At 36.2% G+C, this 24051-nt stretch overlaps 3 protein-coding genes across 5 annotated transcripts in view; 1 reads left to right on the plus strand and 2 right to left on the minus strand.

The window, feature by feature from the left end:
- zdhhc21 (zDHHC palmitoyltransferase 21) overlaps positions 1 to 6054 on the minus strand; it is a 32062-nt gene extending 26008 nt beyond the window's left edge. Inside the window, exons 1-4 of one of the 3 annotated variants that reach the window (XM_039660482.2) lie at positions 5905 to 6054; positions 5215 to 5272; positions 3384 to 3578; positions 633 to 731 (exon numbers count right to left, since the gene is read on the minus strand). In XM_039660482.2, coding sequence (XP_039516416.1) covers positions 633 to 731; positions 3384 to 3537 — 253 coding nt within the window. In that variant the 5' untranslated portion in view covers positions 3538 to 3578; positions 5215 to 5272; positions 5905 to 6054. Of the gene's footprint in view, positions 1 to 632; positions 732 to 3383; positions 3579 to 5189; positions 5273 to 5904 lie in introns of all 3 variants that reach the window. The other 2 variants (XM_039660481.2, XM_039660480.2) reach the window with 2 other exon arrangements.
- A 521-nt stretch (positions 6055 to 6575) lies between these two features.
- On the plus strand, positions 6576 to 9249 carry LOC120470849 (uncharacterized). Its single transcript, XM_039660513.2, has 4 exons — positions 6576 to 7067; positions 7571 to 7903; positions 7975 to 8102; positions 8196 to 9249. The coding sequence occupies exons 1-4, from the start codon at positions 6692 to 6694 to the stop codon at positions 8556 to 8558; spliced, it is 1200 nt and encodes a 399-aa protein (XP_039516447.2). The 5' UTR covers positions 6576 to 6691; the 3' UTR covers positions 8559 to 9249.
- Positions 9250 to 15016: 5767 nt separating this feature from the next.
- Positions 15017 to 23755, minus strand: LOC120477539 (bolA-like protein 2). The gene is made up of 3 exons (XM_039669185.2): positions 23547 to 23755; positions 23289 to 23386; positions 15017 to 15359 (listed from the first exon to the last, which is right to left on the minus strand). Exons 1-3 carry the CDS (start codon positions 23607 to 23609, stop codon positions 15260 to 15262), a joined length of 261 nt encoding a protein of 86 aa, XP_039525119.1. The 5' UTR covers positions 23610 to 23755; the 3' UTR covers positions 15017 to 15259.
- Positions 23756 to 24051: the final 296 nt, after the last annotated feature.

The raw sequence follows: 24051 nt of genomic DNA on the forward strand, positions 1-24051 counted from the left end.
ATTTTTATGAACGAGTTTAATAGGAGAGTCATGAACGCACATCACACCCTAACCCAAACCCTAACAGAGCAAGGCAACCATTTATGAAACTTAAACTTTGTTATTTTTTTTAAATGAGCGATTGTTTCGCTTGATAAGACTCTTATTCATCGTCTGGAATCGTTTAAAGCCCTTTGAACAGTTTGCAGTTTGCACTGAAACTGTCTTTTGGATCTTGAACCGTTTGGTTCCCATTAAAGTCCATTATATGGAGAATAATCCTGGAATGTCTTTATCAAAAACCTTAAATTCTTTTTGACTGAAGAAAGAATGACATGGATATCTTGGATGACAGGGGGGTGAGTAAATTATCAGCAAAATTGTTTTTAAAAGTGAACTACTCCTTTAAGACATTCACTGAACACTGAGGTATACTGCCCTCATTTGGTTAGTTAGTGGAACTTCATGAAGAGTGGAAGAGCAATGTTCTATATTAATATTCGATTAATGCATTCTGAACTCCAAGCCGAAGAGTTTTAAGGCCACTTATTAAGATGTGTGAAACAAAACTATGTACTAGAATACAAGTATAGCTATCCTGTATTAGAGAAAAACAAAATACAAAGTATAGGTGAGCATTGTTTGTCTCATACCTCCGAGTGGAATTTTGGGGTCCTGAGCAAGTTTTCCGGGGTCGGCGGTGGAAGCCCTGAATAATGCTGAGACACACAGCAGTGATGCTAGATAGTAACCTGGAGAAATAGAAATTGCACATTTATCAAAAAAGTCACTATAACTAGACATGAATTGGTGTCAAGCAGACACGTAGTGAGATTTAATACATTGCTATTTTAACATATAGGAAAACTTAAAACTTCTCTAATTAATTCACCCAAACCACTTAAATGTACAGACAAATGTGGTTTTATTGATAGCACACCTAAGGATGAAGCGATCTAATTTTGGTTTTGTTACAAAAGAGTTTAAGAATCCTGAAAAAAATAAAGAAATGAAAAATAAAATAAAAAAATAATTATATATATATATAAATATATATATATATATATATTCCTCAGAAATATTAGGCAGCAAAAATAATAATAATATCATTTTAGAATATATTATTATTATATATTTTTCATTAATAAATGCTTCCTTGGTGCAACCTTGGGGATTTTACCACTTTTGAACACTACACTTTTTCATTCATTGACTTCCATTTCTACGAATGCAAAATGCAGAGGACAGGAAATGAAATCTCAATTTCAGTGCGTTCCAAAGTTTAAGTTCAGTGAACTCTGACCTGTGAATTTGTATCACTCAAAGAGGTGTGACCAACAGAAGATAAGTGTTTCACAACGTGACCTTTTCGCTGAATTAAAAGAATGCACACTTTGCACTTGATATTTTTTTTTTAAATTTAGGATGCATCATACTTTGAATAATGTTATTTAAAAAGACTCTGCAGAGAGTGATATTATGACCGTTGAAGTGTCCATAGACATTTAGCACACTTAAAAGGCTTGTTCGACTTCATGCAGCTCTGCGCAGACCGATCGGCGGCTGACTTGAAACAGTGCATGCCGGTTAGAAATTTTGTCCGACTTGATGCAGCGCTGACTCCACGTGACTGTGATGTATGCCATCAAAGTACCGCGAGAGCGATACGAGAGTAGCCGGAGGACTCAGCCAGCGCAGCTTCTCAAGAGCGGCTGCACGAGCTTTGATGATGTCACAGCTGTTCCATGATTCGCCGGATTCACCGCATGACAACGATCACGTGCGTTTCGTGTTTAGTCTCACACCTTTAGTTTCACTAAAGCTCACAAATCAGTATTTTATAACAGTAAACACTCTTTTCATGTAGTCTCAATCGCAATGTTATATTGTGTCATGTTTATCATGTTTATCAAAATAAAACGGATTAAAAAACGTTGATTCCACGTCATTTATTATAGGCTAATTTTGAACTTTATTAGAACTTTATAGTTCAAACAGATGCTGTATGAAGCAGTAAAGTATTAAATGAAAATGTGTCTGAAATATCTGTTTATTTGGCCAATGTTGCATTTATTTCACTTCAGCTATAAGCATGCAAACACCACGTGAGCCGTCAGTACGGGAACCAGAAATTGTCCGACTTCACGTCTCCTTTTGCAACTCCTCCCCGCCTGCACGCGGCTTTTCTCGCTGATCGGTTGCATCCAGCCGCAGGCGATGTCGAACACACCTATAGTCTAGTGCAGGGGCGGGACCCTCAAGATCAACTTTCCTTCAATCGCTCCAACCCTGAACAAACACACCTGAACAAGCTAATCAAGATCTTCAGGATTACTAAAAGGCAACAGATATGTAAATTTGGAGAAGGAAAGTGGATTTTGAGGGCCAGAATTGACCAGCCCTGGGCTAGTGTTTGCTTAAATGTTTAGCCCCAGTCTTCGTTCACAGAGTGTCATGTTTGTTATTAGTTCTCAGTTGGTAGGGAAAAAAAAAAACTTGTTATGCATAAACCTGTCCTGCTACTCTACTTACTCCCATGGTGAACGTGACCTAATTATCTCAGCTGCTATTCTCTAATCTAAGAGGAATTCAGGTACATTTGTAGATTTTCCTTATGACCTGCACAAACCAGATTTTTTTCAAAAAACAGATTTCAGTGAAACTGAATTACAACACTTAAAGAAGTAGTTCACTTTTAAAAAAAGCCTTTGCTGATAATTTATTCACCGCCATGTCATCCAAAATGTCCACGTCTTTCTTTCTTCAGTTGAAAAGAAATTAAGGTTTTTGATGAAAACATTCCAGGATTTTTCTCCATATAATGGACTTCAATGGGAACCAAATGGTTCAAGGTCCAAAAGACACTTTCAGTACAAACTGCAAACTGTTCAAAGGGCTTTAAAAGATTCCAGACGATCTTTTTCCGAGTCATTTGGTTCATTCAACGAACGAAACCAATTGACTCGGAAAAAGATTTGTTCATTTTGATGAACGATTCGAAAAGGAGAGTCACGAACGTGCATCGCAGTACAGAGCAAGGCGAGCATTTGAGCTTATAAAACTTAAACTTTGTTATTTATTTTTTTTAAATGAGCGATCGTTTCGCTTGATAAGACCCTTATTCATCGTCTGGAATCGTTTAAAGCCCTTTGAACATTTTGCAGTTTGCACTGAAACTGTCTTTTGGACCTTGAACCGTTTGGTTCCCAATGAAGTCCATTATATGGAGAAAAATCCTGGAATGTTTTCATCAAAAACATTCATTTCTTTTTGACTGAAGAAAGAATGACATGGACATCTTGGATGACATGGGGGTGAGTAAATTATCAGCAAAAGTTTTTTTTAAAAGTGAACTAATCCTTTAATAGGGGCTGTTATCAATAGAACAGGGTGAGAGCACTTACAGACCACAAGCGAAGTGGGTATATGTCCCTCCGCATAGTGTGGCAACAGCACTAGTTTGGGAATAATGAAGCTGTTATAGAACCAGACAAACAGCACCATGCTCATGCAGAACCAGCCCATGGGGTCCACCACAAAATGCAGTCGCAGCTTCATCCTTCCGGATAGCGTATGTGCCAGGATAACTGAAGCAGCTCCTGATCGTAAACAGAAAGCAGAGTTTGGATCAATGTTGGCCAAAAGTACCATTTAATATGGAACATATTGATTTGTCCATGGCCAAAATAGGATATGAAAAATGAACCAGCTTGTACAAGAACGTCTTCAGAAGCACATCAATTGAATTCAAATGGAGCAAGCATACTGCGAAGTTAAAAACGTTCTAAAATCTACTATAATTGAACAATATTTGAAAATCAAAATCTAATTTATTACCAGAAGTGCATTAAAAGTATATAAAAAAAAAAGGTCATTACAAAGAGGTTAGACCATTTTGCAAGATGTAAACAACACTGGTCTGTTTTCTAACCTGTTTTCTTTATGTCACATGTAAAGAAAACATCTTAAAGATGTTTGTTTAACTTTTTGATTCAGTTTTATATGTTCTGTTGGTTGTATTTTATCCCAGCTTTTATGTAGTGTTAAAAAACTGAAACAGGAAGTGCTTCTGGACCAGTGTTGTTTACATCTTGCAAAATGGTTGTGTGCCGCTTTGTACAGATGGTCATATGTTCTTGCTTCCATTGCTTTTTGGTTCATTTCCAACCATGCTGGAGAACATGACCATCAGGTTTCTCACAAACCTGTGGAGTTTATGCAGCTCGAGAGACATACCAAATACATGGCATTCTGAAAAGTATAAAAAAATGCTCTTCATATTATTATCCTGATAAAATCTTTAATAATAAAAATAAATAATTAAATAGAAGCACTTTTACAAATGATCTTAACCAACATATCGGTCTGTTAAAAAATTAAAGAATTACTGCCGATTTTTTTTTTTTTTTTTTTTTTTATGTACAGATGGTATGACACCTTTACAGCGGTCTGCACTGTGCTAAAATTTAACACATTTTACAGGTTAAATAAATAACATTACTAAAACTATCAACCTTCCCGGAAAAAAAAGAAACACAGTCACTCTATTTTGGATTAACAATTTGAACTATGTAATTCATGTTCTATTTATTAAAAACAAATATATTCTCATCAAGTTCGTGTCTTTTAAGCATTTTTACATTTGGTCCAAAATAATGGCCCAGTTCCACAGACAGAGCTTAGATTAAGCCAGGATTAGGCCTTAGTTCCATTAAGGCATTTAAGTAACTTTTATAAATGTGCCTTTACTGGCGTGCTTCTTCTTGAGAGAAAACAATGACACTGACATATTTTAAGATACGTCAGTGCAAGTTGATTTCAGTTAAACCAGCTCAAACATGCCTTTTATTCTGGGACTAGCTTAAGACTTGTCTGTGAAACTGGGGGAATAACTAAAAGAATGCAGCACCAAATTTCAGATTAAATCTATTTTATTTGGCAACTAATGTTTAGCTGTTCTTATTAATAGTTATAATAACTTGTTTTCAGACCATCAGTCATCAAGGTCTAGACTTAGACTATAGACTTTTTGTTGTCACGTTTTGTAATATTTGCATTGTTTTATTTTTGAGCTTTGGATTATTTTTCTCATAATCAACCCTGTACCTTTATTTACCAGACTGTAGCCTAGACCCAATTAAATAAGGTGCTACAGAAAATTTGTTAATATAAAAACTTGCATATGAAGGAAGTGGATGGATGAAGCTTACAGTACATGAATCAGCGTAGTATTACTTTAATGGTGTCAGTCCACAGAAACCAGCAGCATCACAGTGGTCCTATCCATGACAACCTGGAACACACAAAACAAACGCTGGATAGTTGTTTATTTAGTCAATATATGCAATATGTGTTCTATATGGAGTTTAAAAACAGCAAAGGTTCTCCCTAAACTGTTAGTTCAAGAATAAATTACAGCATTTTGAGATTTTCAGTAAAGGTGATGATGAATGAGGTCACATGAGAGACACCTACTGGACTGCACTGGCTTTGTTTGTTCATGCATACGCCCATGTGATAACTAATTTTTTTTTTAGCAATTCTAATAGGCACATGAAAAACAACTTAAATAAAGATAAACGATTACATAGCTGTGATTTCTCATAAAACAGAATGTCTCTTATTTTACAGAAGATCTGGGCTGACAGTTCTCTTGATAGTAGAACAGCCATAGTTTAAGAAAAAAATCACTTAATTTCACAAACAGTCCAAGCTAATAAAAATAACTCATTTAAACGTGTTTCTATTTTTAGGGTGTTTCTGTTCTATTTATGTATATCATATAGTCACTGTTAGTAAACATGTCCTGACAGTGGTTCATGATGAGTGATGCCCACGAGGATGATACACAGCTGAGTAAAGATCAAAAGCACAACCTGCGAAACGGAATATGACATCGGATTAACTAATCAAAATAACACTTACTGATTTTCTCACACGAAAATGTCTTTGTTGGGTGTCGAGGGTTTGGCGTTGGTTTCAAAGATCGAAAGATAGGAGCTCTTCCTGGACTGTGATTGTACGGAAGCCGCAAAGCTTTTTTCATCGGGCAGCGCCACTGAACTGAAGTGTCAAAATTGCACGAGTGCGGTCTAAATGTGTGAAAACATTAATAAAATAAAAACTAAAGTAAATAAAATCTAATTAATTAATTAAAATAAAATTGACAACTACATGACCCTATTATGAAAGATTCGATACGTTTGGTGAACTATTAACATAAAATTAACCTAACATGAAAAATCCAAAATCGCATGTTTTAAAAGCACCAAAAAAAAAATATCCACTGAAAATATACATTTATCAATAACTAAACCAGCATTTCGTCCCAAACTAGAAGTCTACTCAGTTTTAAACAGTGTAGTAAGAAAAATGATTGCAAAAAATCACACAATGAGATTGATGATATGTTTTGAAGAATAAAGGAGAAAATATTTAAATTCCGTTATAACACTAAATGCTGATGAAGGTGAAAATGAACAGAATATATTTTATTTTATAAAAGCATACATTAGTAAAAATTATTATCATGTTGAGGACAAGATCAAGCTCAATGAGTTTACTGACTTTTATTTTGAAGCATTTCCTGCCGTCAGTCTGCTTTGTTCAGTAGCTTCCTGCAACACTTGAAATTGACAGCGTCCGCATTAATAAGCATTCTGAAGGGCTGGACAGTGAGACCTATGCGTGAGACACGGTGTGTTTTAATAAAATGAATGCTCGTGTGAAAGTCAGCGGAAGGGAGCCGATATCACTAGCGTCCAGATGTGTCGAGGCTGCGCTCGAGACGGCGCTGCGCAGGGCATTTGAGGTGGCGCTTGAGATCGCGATCAATGAGTTCAGCAGACTTCTGGAGAATAGCGAGAAACAGCGGGAGAACAACCATCTCACATTACCAACACAGCATCTCGAGCATGGGGAATCAAATCAGAGCAGCTCTTACAGTCTGCGAGAAGATACACCGCAGAAACACGATGAAGTACATGCATATGTGGATGAGAGTGAAGGGCTGGTGAAAGGATCTTTTCACGAAATCTCTCATGATGGTCGTGTACGATCACATGAAATTAACACATCGCCTATACACGGTGCGTTTAACTTGAGTAGCCTCAAAATGAAAAACAGAAATCATGTGATTAGAAACTGGGAGTAATATCAGTTGACAACAAAGCCACATTTAGACCCTTTTCAGCATGATGAAAAGTCAAGAGACGAGAGTGAAGTTCATTTCTCTTGTGCTCATCAAGCCAGATTTTTATTTAAATCAAAAATACATTGTTTTACACTTTAAAATTATCGTTTTCTATTTTAATATATTCTGTGATTCAAAGCTGAATTTTCAGCATCATTACTCCAGTCTTTTTTTATGTTAAATACAATTCTTACCATTACTTAAAAATTGGACGAATATTTCAAATAACTGTTTTTGATAAAAAAAAATTCAGGCTTGATGAGAATAAGAGACTTCTTTAAAAAAAAAAAAAAAAAAAAAAACTTTAAAATAGTAATGTTTCCAAACTTTTGATCTTTTCTATATACATAAATACATATTTTTTTGTCTTTACTTTTGTCGTCACTTATGTCTTCACAGAGCAAGATACATCAGACCAAAAGGAGCTCAGCATAGAACTCATACAAGATGTAAATCCAAGCGATCAAGGCGTATCATTTCATCCTGCAATTGAGCAAGTTAAGGTGAAAAGTGAGAAGTCCGATCCAGAGGAACTTGCACTGAATGACAGCTCTGGATGTGGTTCTCCTTATTCCAGTCCAGACTATAGTTTTGACTCAACTTGTAATGAGGAGTTTGTGCTCAACAGAATGACTTTAGTTCCGCCAAAACTGCTAGAAGACTGGAAGCCTGCTCCGGAGAAGCCACAGAACAAGACCGAACCTTTGGATCAAGAACCCAGCAACAGTCACGGTAATGGTTTATCAATAAAATTGTTCCGCTGTGCTGAAATCATGTCAGTGATTTATGTGTTATTTCCTCAGGCTCCTCAAAAATCAATTTGCCATCCGGTGGCTGCATCTCTCTAGTCTCTAACCCGTTTCACGATCTCTACCTATCAGAAGACGACAGGACATCCCTCACGCAGCCAACGCAAAACTGTAATGAGCAGGTGAGGACAGACATCCATCCCAGCCTGTATATGTGTAAATTATGTAGCTGTGGATCACACAGTTCAAATAATCTGTGTTATCATCCCGTTCAGAATCACAGAACCATATTAGTGAATGTGGAAGAAGGCACTGTCGCAACCCGGCCGAGAAAGCAACAGCTTTTCCCTCCAGGGTGCAGCCCGTATCACTGCAGCATGTGCAGCCGAGACTTCAATCGCCTGGAGAACCTGAAGACTCATTTAAGGATACACACTGGTGAGCGTCCGTACAGTTGTTCATTGTGCGGGGTCCGGTTTCGGCACTCGGGGGCGCTGACACGGCACTTCCGCATTCACACGGGGGAGAAGCCGTATGTGTGTGAAGAGTGTGGGAAGAGTTTTAGAAACTGTGGAGGTCTGCGCTACCACCAGAAATCACACCATCCATGTACTGTCTTTGAAACATCACGCGTATAAAATGATTTCGTTGGTCAGTTTTGATAGAAATCTTGTTGGCGTGTTCAGTCAGGTTTGAGGTTCTCAACAGCTCGGAACCATCTGTAGGGAGAGCCGGGCTAGGTGTTACACACATGGTTTAAAAGTTTCCACACATGCTAGCATGTTGAAACTTATTGTAATTAGCAGTTGCCACAAAAAATTGCTCTAAAATACAGTCAAATCTGATATTATTTTAATCTTAAAGGGTTAGTTCACCCAAAAATGAAAATTAAGTCATTAATTACTCACCCCCATGCTGTACCAACCCCGTAAGACCTTCGTTCATCTTCGGAACACAAATGAAGATATTTTTGATTAAATTTGAGAGCTGTCTCACTACCTCACTTTACACAAACTGAGAAAGTCAAAAAGTGTTAGGTTGTGCCCTGCTCTCCCCTAGTTCTTCAGTTGAACCTTGCTGGGAATTTGATATTTTTAAGCATTAGACCGTGAAACATCAACAGCTAATAAAGTTGTGTGTTTGTGTGAAAACGTTGTTATTGTTTTATCTGGATTTTGAAATGTGATCTGATCTTTGTCTAAATAACGTGAACACCTTGATAACCATGAACTGCACTGTATTTGAAAGGCCCAATTAGAAATGTGATGATATTACAACTAGGCTGAGTAAATTTTTAGGCGTGTAATTATTAAATATGCATTTGAAACATTTAGTTGTCCAAAGTCATTTTGAATCAAAATGTTCAAATAACCATACGAATCCTCATTTATCATTTATTTTTTATCTTTTAACATTTAAAATTGTGCTTGATAAATATTAATGCAAAAAAAATGTTTTATTGAAATAACATTATTAAAATATTGAACATACACTCTTGTTCAAAAGTTTGGGGTCGGTAAGATTTTTGAAAAATAAATTAATACTTTTTATTTGAATGCATTAAATTGATCAAAAGTGATAGTAAAGACATTTGTAATGTTAGAAAAGATTTTTGTATAAAATAAATGCTGTTCTTTTGAATTTTCTTAAAAGAATTATCATGGTTTTCACAATCCTGATATTAATAAGAAATATGTATTGAGCACCAAATCAGCACATCAGAATGTGACACTGAAGACTTGAGAAGACACTGAAGGGTACTGGACATTCAGCTTTAAATCACAGGAATAAATCACATTTTTAAATTTAAATAACATTTTATAATATTGCTGTTTTTTCTTATTATCAAATAAATGCAGCTGTGGTGTGTATAAGAGGCATCTTTTAAAAATCATATACCAGAGGAAAATGTGGTAAAGAAATATTGAACATTTGAAATATTAGTGACAGGAATCTGCTATCCTGTTAAGTCACATGTAAGCCTTCCTCTCCTCCTCTGTGCCTTTTTTAACTCAGATCTTCCTTCCATTCATCCCCACAATCCAAAATAGACTGGAACTACCATCACACCCACCAGTAAAAAGCTGCTGGGTCATGACATAGAAGAGGAACCAGAGTAGAGAACACATCTTATTTTAGTTATGCTTTCAACCTGTCCAAATGCTCACAATTCTTATGAATTCAGTGGTCAGAAGGTCACTGGCAGTGTTTTTTAGGGTAACGCACATCAACTAACATGAGTTATGTGGTCAGATTACTTTTTTCAAGTAATGAGTAAAGTAATGCATTACTTTTAAATATCACAGATATATATATATATATATATATATATATATATACTCACACACACACGCAAGGTTACTTTGTGTTGGAAGGTTTCTTTGGAAATATAGGTCACAGATTACAAGTTACTTAAAATGTAAATAGTGTACCGATTTCAATTTCCTTATTAAAGTAACGTAACGGGTTACATTGCATTACTTTTTGATTACTTTTCCAGCACTGGTACTCATTTGTATCACTTGCCATAGTGGCAACTCTTAGACATTAGAAAGCACCAATGTGGATTGATGTAATCGTGTCATCGGCAAACGTGGTGAGCTGCAAAATCAAACGAGAAATAACCAAAAGCATAGTTTAGCATCGCTTTACTAAACGGCCTTTAAATGGCAGGAGGCATTGTGCAAATCAAAAACATGCAAAGCAACAAATTAATACTATTCAACATATCCTGATTTTTTACTGAAAATATTCAGATGTAATGTATAAGTAACTGTAATTACACCTTTTAATTACACCTTTTTTCTCAGTAACTGTCCCTGATTGCAGTTACATTTATTTATTAATTAAATTACGTAACTCAGTTACATGTAACTAGTTACTTCCCAACACTGGATATACTGTATATATATATAAAGAGTTCAGATGCAAAAGCCTCTAAGTGCCATTTAAAATTATCAAGCTTGTATATTTAAGTTCAGTGATTTCACTTAAATGGCAATGATAATTACCTATTAATTGTTATTTAAGTGAAATTACTGAACTTAAATATACAAGTTTGATAAAAATCAACATTAAAGAAGAAAATTTCAAATGGCATTTAGAGGCTTTTGCATCTGAACTCTTCATATATATATATATATATATATATATATATATATATACAGTATATCCAGTGTTGGGAAGTCAAACGATTAATCAAATGATTAATTGCGATCAAACGATTCATCGCATCCAAAATAAAAGTTTGGGTTTCCATAATATGTGGGTGGGTGAACTGTGTATAATTATTTTGTATATATATAAATACACAGACATGCATGTATATTTAAGAAAAAAATATTATTTATATGTAAAATATTTATATTTATATATAATATAAATTATACATAAATCTATATACAGTATATACATGAAAATATTTCTTAAATATACATCGTTTCGTTTGACAGCCCTAATATATATATATATATATATATATATATATATATATATATGTATTGGGGAAAAAACTGAATTTGAGTTCTCAGTCCCAAAGATGAGAAGGACCATCCAGACTTTCATGACAGGTTTAAAAGTAAACCTCTGTCACGGTATGTGGATGCATCCATGTAAATGGCATGAGTGACTTGCATATGTGTGAACTGGTACCATTGATATGGCGTATATTATATATGCAGTACATATATGACAACTATGAGATAAATCGGGAATGAGGTGCAGAGGTGGTGTGCGCTGTGTAAACATGATGCTGTACTTTAAGACTAAATGTGAGCATCTTACTTGCACAGAAACAGATGAACTATTCCTCAAAATGCTTAAAAACAGTAACTCAGAATATTACGAAAACCTGCAATAATTAAATTGCACAAATATACTTTATGTATTTAATCTTATTTTACTAATCAGTGTCTTTGCTGCTGACCTTCAATAATCCAATTAACCATCCCAACAGCAAAAAAAATGACTTTAGATACACATCACATTAGCAGCTCTTCTTCAGCACGGCTGACATATTTGTTTCAGCTCTACCCCCTTTGCTCTACAGGCATGAATTTTAATTTCCTTCAGCCTGAGGCTTATTATTCATATCACTTTTGGTGTGAAAGGGCCTTTACATTATCCAAAAATGAAACTTAATATTATTTTTTTTTAAGTATCTAAGTAGTGCAATTAGTTACTTGTTTAGAAAGTAACATAATATTATAACGCATTACAATTAGTTAATTAACGCATTTAAAAGTAACTTTCCCCAAAACTGGTCAGACTGGTTCCAGACTGAGTTTGGCTTAAAAATCCTTTACCCGGATTTGAGAGGAATGCCATACTGTCTGTGCTTTAGACCGAGAGAGCTTTCTAGATCAGACCTCTGACTGAACTGCTGGTGAGATATTGTGGGAGTACCAGGTAGAAAGGTAAAAGATGTGTATGCGCATTTATTTAGTTAATTCACTTTTATTTAACGCAGTGCAGATTTTCTCAGTTTGTGAGTGCCTGCGCAATTTTGTAAAAAAGAAAAACATTTAAAGGCTGTAGATTTTATTATGAATTTAAACATATTGTGTACGTATTGTGCTGCAGAATGTAAACGGTGGTGCCCTTGGCACCTTTATGAAATCAGTTTAGACACTGGCTTGAGACTATAGTTGTCTCAGTGTGATTCATGGCCTGGACATCTGACGCTACAGACAATAAAAGTGTCACACAGTTTATCTCACTTATTTCAGACTGACTGCTAAACTCAATGAACACTTCTGAATTCTGCCAGCTTACAGCAGGTCCACCTGTCACAATCTGAATGTTGGTCTTTCATAACCAATTTCAGTTTTCCTTTTTAATAGCACGCACCCTACAAAATACATTTCCAGTTTCCTATGTATGTTATTATTTCAATTTTACATAGAGAGAGAAAAAAAAATATGTAATGCATATTGGTATCTTAAAGGTACATACATACTATTTTGCTACTTTACATTTGAGGTAATAATACATAGTACACATGTACCCATTAAAATGGAGCCACCATAGTGACATCTTTTATACCATTTTGTGTGAATGGTGTGATGCTGATATTTTGAGATCTTGTGATTAAAAGAAATGGCTCTTTGCATAATTTGCACATGCTAATGAACATTGCAGTTTTACTTTTATTGTCATTCAACGAGATTTCTTTTCTGTGCACGTATAGTGACAGAACAGCATGTTAAATACTGATTTCGCTGTAATTTTACTGTCAAACACATGTAAGTGCGAGCAGACTGTGTGAGAAAGTGCACTGAACGCCTGCTGTAGTCTGTTGTTGTCTTTATATCAGACAGCAGGAGGCCCGTCTGCCCTTCAGCTTCAGCACAAATCGTACATGTTTTTAGCTTCATGAATAAAACATTTGCTCTTGCAATGCAGTCATTAATCAGACGTTATATCCATCTGAACATAAGAGGTTATGTCTATTCCTGAATCAGTGACAGGTTTCCATATTAACCAAAGCATATTTTTATGTTTGGAAAGCACTCAAAGTGTGCATTAATTGCTTTGGTACTGTAAGAATTCGTTACCATGAGCGTCAAATGTTATTCGTTCCAATAATCATAATTTGTCCCTGGTTCTCAATGGTATTTGTCCAACTTTAAAATCTAGCAAACAGTGCGCCTTGGGATACTTCAACAAAAAGTTAAAAAGTGTTGTCATTTTCCTCATTCTCATGTAATTTTACATTCACACTGTAATCACTTTGTCGGGCAAAAAAATGACATTTTGAAAAATGTTCATGCTGTCATTTTTGATACAGTGAAAGTTGATGGGGACATGCACCTAAAAGTATGTGTCTTTGTGTGAGGAACAGTGTTGGGAGTAACACATTACAAAAGTAATACATTACAGTAACATATTACTTTTTGCTGTAACGCAGTAGTGTAAGGCATTACTAATCAATTTTCAGTAATATTTTACTCGTTACATGTTCAGTGAGGCTTGTATTACAGTTGTATTACAGTGAGGCTTGTTCAATGTTCTATGGAGACTGCAGAGCCAACCCTTCCTCATCCGATTTGCGCAGTGTAATTAACAGAATTACAAAAAAAAATATTTTGCCTCCTATTTTTTTGTCACGCATGAATGTGTGTCTTTTCCCTAATATTGAAAATAAAACAGACTGATATTTGTCTAATGTCTGGAGTCCTTTAAGGAAGTAGCCAATATACGTTTCAATACATTATGTATTTTCTGAGAATTTTTATTTCAAGTTTTGACTGCAAATGTCATGTCCATAATGCTGGACTTCCCCAATTTTAAATAATTTATCCTCAACTAGTTTTGTGGTGTATGTCTACGTATTTTATAATGTTAACTTCAAATAATACTAATAGCCTAATTTAAAGATAAGGCAGCATTGGATCTGGACGGTGAGGAGAATAACGCTGGAGTTGGAAGAGGTGTGTCGCGATTCTGTAGGTTCGTGGATCTGAGTGCGGCCAATAGCGATTTCATATTGCATATCATTAGAAGCCCCAAAGTTAAGTTCTACTTAGTTATTTTGGTGAAAGTAACTCAAAAGTAATACATGAGTAATGTAACGCATTACAATTCTGAGACAGTAATATTGTAAGGTAATGAATTACTTTTAAATAACAGTAACAAGTAATACCTAATGTATTACAGTTTGGAAGTAACTTGCACAACACTGGTGAGGAACATACTAAAATATCAGTATAAGTTGAAACTATTGTTTGCCAGCCGTGGTCAGCATTCATTTATGTTCAGACAGGATAAATGTGATACTTTGGTAAATTCCAGCTGAACTGAGGTAAATAAATTATTACATATTATATTATATACTTATTATATTACATATATAGTATATTATGGGTTTCTGAACAAACTGAAATTGGTGGCCATATTTTCTGTATCAAAACATTCTGTCTGAGCGGTCTTTTAAAGTTTGGCAGTTTTCAATCCAAAATAACAGAAATGATAGAAATGTAACTTTTAAAAAAAAGTCCACGACGTTTAGAATTTTAATTAAATCAAACCAAAAATAAAGATTCTATCTCTGTTACTAATATCATCAAACATTAACAAACTGACACCAACCAACAAATTCTGTTCAGAAATGTTCTTTATTGTCAACCACATTTCAAAGATCCCTTATATAGCACAATGTTTTGCATTGCAATTTTTGAAGCGTAGCCTAATCACTTTATAAATACAAATCAACTGAGTTTCATTATATTGGTGTGTGATTATACTTTGAGGGGTATAATGGAAGTATCAACAAATAAAAAAAGTTCCTGCTGTTTTATTTGATGGCTTCGTGAATGAGTTTTGAGCGTGTCTGTACGTGTCATTGTGCTTTCTGTTTCTCCCACTGCTCTGGTGTCAACGTTTTCTGCTCGAATGCATGGATCTCTTTCAGCTCCTCGGCAAGGCAATTATTCACCAGCCTAACAACAAACATAAACACAGACATTTATAAAAACATCACATGAGGTCAGTAAGTCTATTGATCCCAGCATGCCTGTTCCTCACAGCTTGCCTTCACAGATCCATCCTCTCTAAAGACAATACTCTTCCACATGACTTGGTCCTGTAAAAAGATCCAGATCATTCTGCTAAGCCTGCACATCTGCGTCCGTGTCTGAGGCACTCTCAGACAGCTGAGACACATGACCTTTCGACAACACTCTCCACTGACAGCATCATTGATTCCATCAAACCATTTTTATTTCCATTTTCAGGTGCCCCGTACTTGGCTGAAACAGCATGCCAATTGTTTTCTCCACTACTGATATGAAATGCAACCTGCTTGCCGCATATCAATAAAACATAATAAATTGAGTGATTAAATAACAAGGGCCACACTTATTTGTTAATATTATCAACAAATGTCACTGTAAATAACTTAAAGTTAAAGCTGCAGTAAGTAATTTTTGAGGAACACCGTTTAAAGTGTATCGAACCGAGCACCACAATGCACTTGGGAGGAGAGTGAGCAAGAGGGAGATTTGGAGAAAGACTGTAGAAAGAGAGAGAGCTGAGAGACATTACAAAAGAAAAAAAGGTCACTGGGAAATGAAAGGTTATGATCAGGTTAGAGCTTTAGGACCAGCGTTAAAGGAGAACTCCGGGAAACAATGAGCCTTTGTTCTAATAAAACATCGGTACCTAGTCAATCGTTCTCTGAGATTTGTTTTCATGATAATCGAATGTAAAGAGTTTTATTTCTAAAAACTGTTTAGCACTTAATGCTAGTAATGGGGGCATTTACTAAGTAAAAAGAAATGGCTAGTTAATACCACTAACAAGCCTCAAAATAGCTCAACACTAACACTGTAACATAATGAGGGTCCATACATGCAAAACGAAGCATTGAGAACTTTGTAAGTGTACAGACCGTTTAATAAGAAGATACTTTATAAAGACAGTTCACTGCGTGTATACAGACAGGAGCTATCTTAGAAAATAGTCTCGATAAGTCGATCCCCGAACGCCGTCCATACAGTTTAGAAGTTCGCTGATCTTCATACAGTTCAGATCACTCAGCACTACGTTCATGGTTTGACTTGTCGTGAACTCTTTTCCAAGATGGCTCCTGTCTGTGCATAGTAGTCCATAGGCTTCTTGAGGAATTGAAATTTGCTGGCCTCGAAAAGTTATTACATACATCTTTAAAATAGTCCAAGTGACTTCAGTGGCTCAATCTTAACTTTATCAAATGATGAGAACACTTTTTGTGCGCAAAAACAAAGAAAAATAACGATTTTATTTCAACTATTCACTTCCTTCTCTATGTGCCCCTAGTCAGTTAACGTAGTGTGATAGCGTAGAGCTACGTCACACGTAGGCTCACTATTGGCCGACGCTGGTCATGTGTGTGATGCGTGTGACGTACAACAACAGATCATACGCTATTAAACTAGTAATCTGACTCGAGGCAGAGAGAGAAGTAAATAAATAGTTGAAATAATGTCTTTATTTTTGTTGTTTTTTGCACACAAAAAGTGTTCTCGTCGATTGATAAAGTTAAGATTGAGCCACTGAAGTCACTTGGACTATTTTAACGATGTCTATAGTAACTTTTCGAGGCCAGCAATTCAATTCCTCAAGAGGCCTATGGACTACTATGCAGGAGTGATCCAGACTCAGATTTAATCAAAATTATCTTAATTCGTGTTCCAAATACGAACGAAGGTCTTACGGGGTTTTCTGTCAATACGTTAATATACAGCCTATTATGCTAATGCTGTAAATAAAAAAATGTACAAAAAAAGAATCTTTCAATAAATATTTTCACTGTGCGTGAATATATCCAAACACACATTTAAGTTTCACTTTCCATGATCCATGACCTACAGAGGAGCATATTGGCAATAGGGATTTAAATGTTTAACAATGTCTGGGATAAGAAAATCTAAAGTGTGGATGCACACAATCCAAGGCTGGATTTAGCATCAGGGAAACAAAGATCACGCTTCTGCCAGCCAACGTTAACAAGCTCCAACTCCTTGGGACATTCAAATGTGAAAAAAAAAAAAAAAAAAACGCTTAAAGGGCCCTTTTACGTGGCTTAATAAATGTACACAGTACACACCTTATTAAGAAACCATACTAAACTGAACAATATTATAAATGTAACACTTTTGTTCTGTCACTTTTGTTCATGAGCTGAACTCAGACTTCTTCTATGTACACAAAAGGACGTTTGGTTGATATTGGCAGGACCTGGAGCATATATACGCCGATCCAGAGCATCCCAAAACACGCACACAATTTAAAAAGATTCAAACGGACACAGGTAGAGTGAAAAACTGGATTTTTCTTTCGATCAGGTATGAGTACAAGTGATTTCAAAACATTTCAGCAAGTTCCAATTGGATGTTTGGGTGCTGTGAACAGGTTTAGCAAAAAATCTTGCCACTCCATTTTAGCGTTTATTGTTGTCGTTCCTGCAGTTAAAAAGACAAAGTTGGCAATTCGGGCTATACTTTCGTTATTTAAATAATTGCTTTATTTTTATTTTATTTATTGACCACTTAGGGTTATCTTATTTAACTATTTGTGGCTTGCGTTTTGAATACGTTTCCCTGCACTTTAGGCATTTTGCACACATTTAGGGGACTTCATCTTGGGACTTAATTCGGAGTTATTTCGGGGTTTTTTTTTTGTTTGTTTAAAGGTATATTCTGTTCTAATTTAATTCTATAAATTAATTTATTGTTTTTTGGTACATATTGATGCTCAAAAAGGTAATTTAGCCAATTTAATTTGATTTGCATGTGAAATGCAAATCATGTCTGCAGTGTGGTCTTTCTACAGTTATTTGTTATTCCTTAGTTTTATTGATCCGAAATGTTTTTACACATTTCTTCTATATCTTTGTGTGATGTTCTGTACATCGCGGCTTTAAAATGTTAAAGCTCCCCCCAACTTCACTTGGGGGTGGAGCAAAGAAATGTGTTTGTTTGGGTCGTGTTCAACAATGTTTCTCAGAAATCATGTCCTACACCTTTAACTTGAGATATGAAATTTACAGTGATTAGACATTTTTGTTCATTAATAAATTAAACGGGCATTAATCATGTGCACACATTTAACTTTTTATATTAGCTCATTAAGAGAGGTCCAAAAACCACACTGAAAATCTGGGATCAAAACTATAACTTAAAAATTTAAAAACTCCCTGTGCTAAAAAACAGGTTTTAAATGTCATTTATATGTCTAATGTGGTGTTTTTAATATGCTTTAAACAAAACACTAACACATTTATAAGTCAACAACATTTCTGAGTAAAACTTAAAACTTTTCTCCTTAAAACTGCAGTAAAAAAGTTTTTTTTATTAAACAGACAGTATGTCAGTTTTGGCCACCAGTGGTCACTTATCTCTTACAATAACAACGATGTATATGGATGACACAAAGCATCAAGGGGATGGATATTTTATTTCGATGAGGGAATACATTGATGTTTTTAGCATGATTATGGTATGAAGCAGGGCGTGATTGCTAACGAGAGACGTAACGTTATAAGTTACAAGCGCCACACGGATATAAAGGACTAAGGACATTTCATTCTACTGAACTACAAGTGCTGAATTAATAAGTGCTGAATTGTTTTGTGGTCTGGATCAGCACACATTGTTCAGCTGATAGAGTTAACAATGGCATGGAAGGATGCTGTAGGTGAGGCATATGGGAGGAAGAAACTGCGGTACGCTCATCTGGCGACTGGAGCAAAACAGCGAACACCGAGGTCCAGGTTTATCAGTGGAAGTGGGTTGTCGAGGATTTGTGGCACACTCTACAACCCGGTTCCTCAGAAACGTCGGATTCAGTGGCCAAGAGTTGCGTCGCAAAGTAAAGAACTTATAAGAAGCAGCAGAGAGGAGCAACAACTTGCTGTGGTTGAGATGGAAAGATTCCAGCTGGCTGTGAACAGGTCGCCACGATACAGTTTAGTAGAATTCTTGAAAAACTTGAAGAGTCTGTTGGTTTATTTGTATAGGTTGCATAGTAATTACATTCATTACGTTCATGTTGTGTATATTGCGTGAATGAGGGGTGTTTGGGCAGATATTGTGTTTTGCGGTAGGTAGTATGCCATACGGAACCGTTGTCACTGAAACTGCTTTAAAGCAACAGTGGGGCTCGACAGCCTTAGTCAAACGGGTTGGTGTGTATGGTTGGGTTGCGGAATGATTGTGAGATTGTGGTTAGGTCACATGTGCACTACGAGGAAGGAGCAACCTCAGCAGAAGGAGGGATGTAAAGGTCAGTAAGCTGGGCTGAGTTGAGTGGGGGGACGTAGGGGGGTGACTCTGGGACGCCAGAGTCACTATCGAGCCCTCTTGAGGTGTCGTGGGCTAGTCAACGAAACACTGAGGACGGAAGGTGCCCACTTGAAGACCCTAGAGATGTCCCCTTCTTGGCTCAATCCAGAAGGTTGTCATGCTGGTCTACTGGGGAGAACACACTGTAGTTGCAGCCGTCATGTACACTGACGCGCCAAGTACACTGCAGCCGTTAACGCCGGACAGAAGGAGATTCACATCAGCATATGGAAAGAAGCATAAATGGATGGAGAAGCACAGTTTACTGCAAAGCTACGTCTTAGTTTGTGCTTATCTTGGCGAAAGTCGAGTACAAATCTGCATGAAGTTAACATCTACTCTTGTGTAATGGAAATCATTAATCGCAGGTCAGTTTATTAGACGAATGAAACTTGAGGTAACGCAGCGCTGTTTCACTTGCTCTAACAGTTACACTATCACACTAAATGCCATTTTTGTGTGTTGAATGTTGTTAGTTAGGTTGTTTGTTGGCTGTATGAGATGCAGAAAGCAAGATTAACATTAGAATAGCATACAGATTCATCATGTTGAACTAAATAACATCGATTAGTTTTATGTACATTTGCTCACCTGTCTAATAAAGTAACATCGCGTCTCTGTCAAGTCGAAGTTAGTCGCGGACGTGGAGCTCTCGGCATCTCGAAAGATTTTGATCTTCGTTCTAGTCCTCTTTTTGTCTCAAAGTCTGCTTGTAATGGTCCATAATGTTTGAACAAAACAACAACAGCGTGAACATCCTGCTAAACAAACCCAGTTGTCCATGTCTGTCGCCATGGTTACTATGGCGGTACGAGCGGAAACCACTGATCTATATAATGATTTACAAATAGTTGGAAACATTGGGGATATTGTAAGTAATCAACTAAACAATATAAAATTGACCTAGTGGTTTTTGGATAATTTACTGCAAAAATCCTACGTATTGTACCGTTAATTACCGTTATGTGTCCGACGTTGTAGAATTCATACATAAAACGCTTACCATTCTGATACAGTACATCAACTTGTATCCATGCCTGTATAATTAACTCTTCCACTTCTGCTGAATCAGTTACTGGTTCAAACATTTATGGCTGAATTAAACCAGTTCAAAGCAAACAGTAGGGGTAATGATGACATCCGCTGTCCCTTTTGTGTACTAACAACTGTTACCTGGGCTGCGTTCAGCCCGGACAAAACAGTACACAACGTTTTTTTAAACAGAAACGGTGATGCGTTGAACTCCCCGTTCTGATGACGCAAGAGTTGCAACTATGGAGCCCGATAAGGCCATTCTCTGTGTTCTTTGTGAAGAATTTTCGGAGCCTGATGAAGTCGGTATAAATATTTGTTTAACATTACAAAATATACCCGATGTTACAGTAACTGCACTTGCCGCCCAGAACACAAGAGAACATCCCAATCAAGTGAAGGGATTTGTGGAAACTGAAAGCACACATCTTACCGAATTCCGACTAAAACACATTCTGTTTAGCCTCACACACTAACTTTATTTGTATTGCATAATGTTTTAATAACCTATTTTCTTTCTCATTTTTAGGAAAAGCCCTTACCATTTTTTATTTCTATACCAAATGTCATACACTTGCAATGAAGCTAAAAAAATATAATAAACTACATCATGTTGATATAGTATATTTTTACAATAAACGACAAACATATCTTCTAATATCCTCAGTTGTTGCATATAGCGATCTGCATTGAAGACATTTGTAAATTATTTTCCTTAACCCATTGTGCGAGTTCACTTCAATGCCGCGTGCTTTACATACATGTTGCTGCTGATTGGATTGCAGTTCTGACACACCCACCAAACGAGAGAAAACATATCTCAAACCCCGTTGCACACCGGTGCACACTGTTTCCTGGAAACATGACGTTCAACTAGGAAACCGTAGTAAAACGTTGCACACCGTTTTGAACTTGAACGTGCCCCTGAGAACCTCTGTTGACAGATGGAGATTTCTGATTGGTGGACTGTTGGTTTATAAAAAACTGTTGCTTTGAGATCTGTTTAACTCCCAGAAGAAGGCATGTAGCCGAAACGCATTGGAGTTTTTTTTAGATGATTAATTTGACCAAGCCATAATAATAAAGGCTCTTTAACTTTTCCACTTGAGAGTGCCATGGAGTTCTCTTGCTTTATTTTAAAGGGTTAGTTCACCCAAAAATGAAAATTAAGTCATTAATTACTCACCCCCATGCTGTACCAACCCCGTAAGACCTTCGTTCGTCTTCGGAACACAAATAAAGATATTTTTGATTAAATTTGAGAGCTGTATAACTACCAAATTGGCTCCTAAGGGACTGCCTCTTGACGGCCCAAAAAGTCAATGAAGAAAATGTTTAAATATCCCAAGTGACTACCGTGGCTCAACTATATGTTTATCAAGCGACGCGAATACTTTTTGTGCGAAAAAACAAACAAAAATAACGAGTTTATTCGACTATTTCTTTTCTTCCTTGTAGGCCAGAACGAGACTTCCTTAGATTTCCACGACGCATGCGTGAGAATTGCGATCTGCTTACACCAGCTTACACTACTTCAGATCGCAATTCGCGCACATGCGTCGTGGAAATCTAAGGAAGTCTCGTTCTGGCCTACAAGGAAGAAAAGAAATAGTCGAATAAACTCGTTATTTTTGTTTGTTTTTTCGCACAAAAAGTATTCGCGTCGCTTGATAAACATATAGTTGAGCCACGGTAGTCACTTGGGATATTTAAACATTTTCTTCATTGACTTTCTGGGCCGTCAAGAAGCAGTCCTTTAGGACCCAATGTGGTAGTTATACAGCTCTCAAATTTAATCAAAAATATCTTCATTTGTGTTCCGAAGACGAACGAAGGTCTTACGGGGTTGGTACAGCATGTGGGTGAGTAATTAATGACTTAATTTTCATTTTTGGGTGAACTAACCCTTTAATTAAACCAGTATTTCCACTTGCCATTATGCAGCAATTACTATGATAATGTTCACCAAGTGGATCAGGAATTCTGAGCTGGTGTGAGTGAGTGGAGGCAAGGACTAATATGCATATTCATAGATCATGGATTTTTCCACAGGGATACATCATAAATATATCATTTTGGTGAAAAAAGATGAGCTTTAATGAATACAATTTACTACAAAGCAGAAGAACTTTAACTAAAACTAGGATTTTGATGAATACAAACATAAGTTACAGTATTATAAGAGGAATAAGAAATATGATTCTGTACCTCTGAGTTACTAATATCATGCATGTACATTTGTGACATTTATCATGAGAATCATCATGTTATTATAGGCTACACAAACTTATGGAGTTCATAGTTGGAGTTCTGCTGTCATTAAAGCGAATGGGGGGACATTTTATTTTCAGATTTCAATCTGAAATTAAGATTATAACGCAAACATTATAAATGAACACAACTAAGAAAGAAGAAAAATAGAAGCATTTTTAGGGGTTTCAGTCTTTTGTATTGGATCTATGGATGAATGATTCTCTAGTCCATCGAATCGTGAGCAGAAGAAGTAAAACTCACCTGTGCCTCTGCAACAATGCTTTTCCTTCAAACTGAGGCGATACAACAAGAACTTTAAAACTGGCAGCACATCTATTGGGAGACGTGTCTTCTACATCCTGCAAGAAAAAAAAAAGGATTCTGACTAAATGCACAGAGTTTACGTATTTTCGTTAATTAACTGTTGAAATGTGAAATAGTGTGAAAATGTGATCTGTAAGTTAATTGATTCTGATTCCAGCTTCATCTGACTGTGCAGTTATTATTAAGGTTACATACCACGTGTATCGCACCAATCCCCGCGATCAGTTTTTCACGAATCAGATCTGGAGTGACTGACATATTTCCTGAGATAAAGTATAAGCTTTGGTGACGACGACGTTTTTATAAACGTTGTGGTTAATGATGTCAACGTAAGTTACAGTAGACAGCGTCGATGCCTTCTAATAATTATGCAGTAACTACCGGTATGCCTTAGAAAGGAGGAGCTTAGTAATAAATACACCCATTTTGACTTGGAATGTTACAGAGGCCACGCCTCTTAAAAAGAAATGACCAATCTATTTATCGAAGTGTTTACCAGAGGCATGCAAACTGGCCAATCAAAGCCAAGAATTTGGGTGTCCTTGTTGTTATCGGTGTTCTCTACATTTGCTTGATCGGAAAAGCCAAATTTTTATATTGGATGATGATCAAACCAAATTAAATCAATACAGAAGGTCAAATGTTTACTTGTTAATAAGGTAAAGAATAACCACACATTCAACTTAATATTTTATTCGTT

The sequence above is a fragment of the Pimephales promelas genome, chromosome 1, assembly GCF_988280905.1.
Source record: "Pimephales promelas chromosome 1, fPimPro1.hap1.1, whole genome shotgun sequence".
In the NCBI taxonomy this organism is placed as follows: domain Eukaryota; kingdom Metazoa; phylum Chordata; class Actinopteri; order Cypriniformes; family Leuciscidae; genus Pimephales; species Pimephales promelas.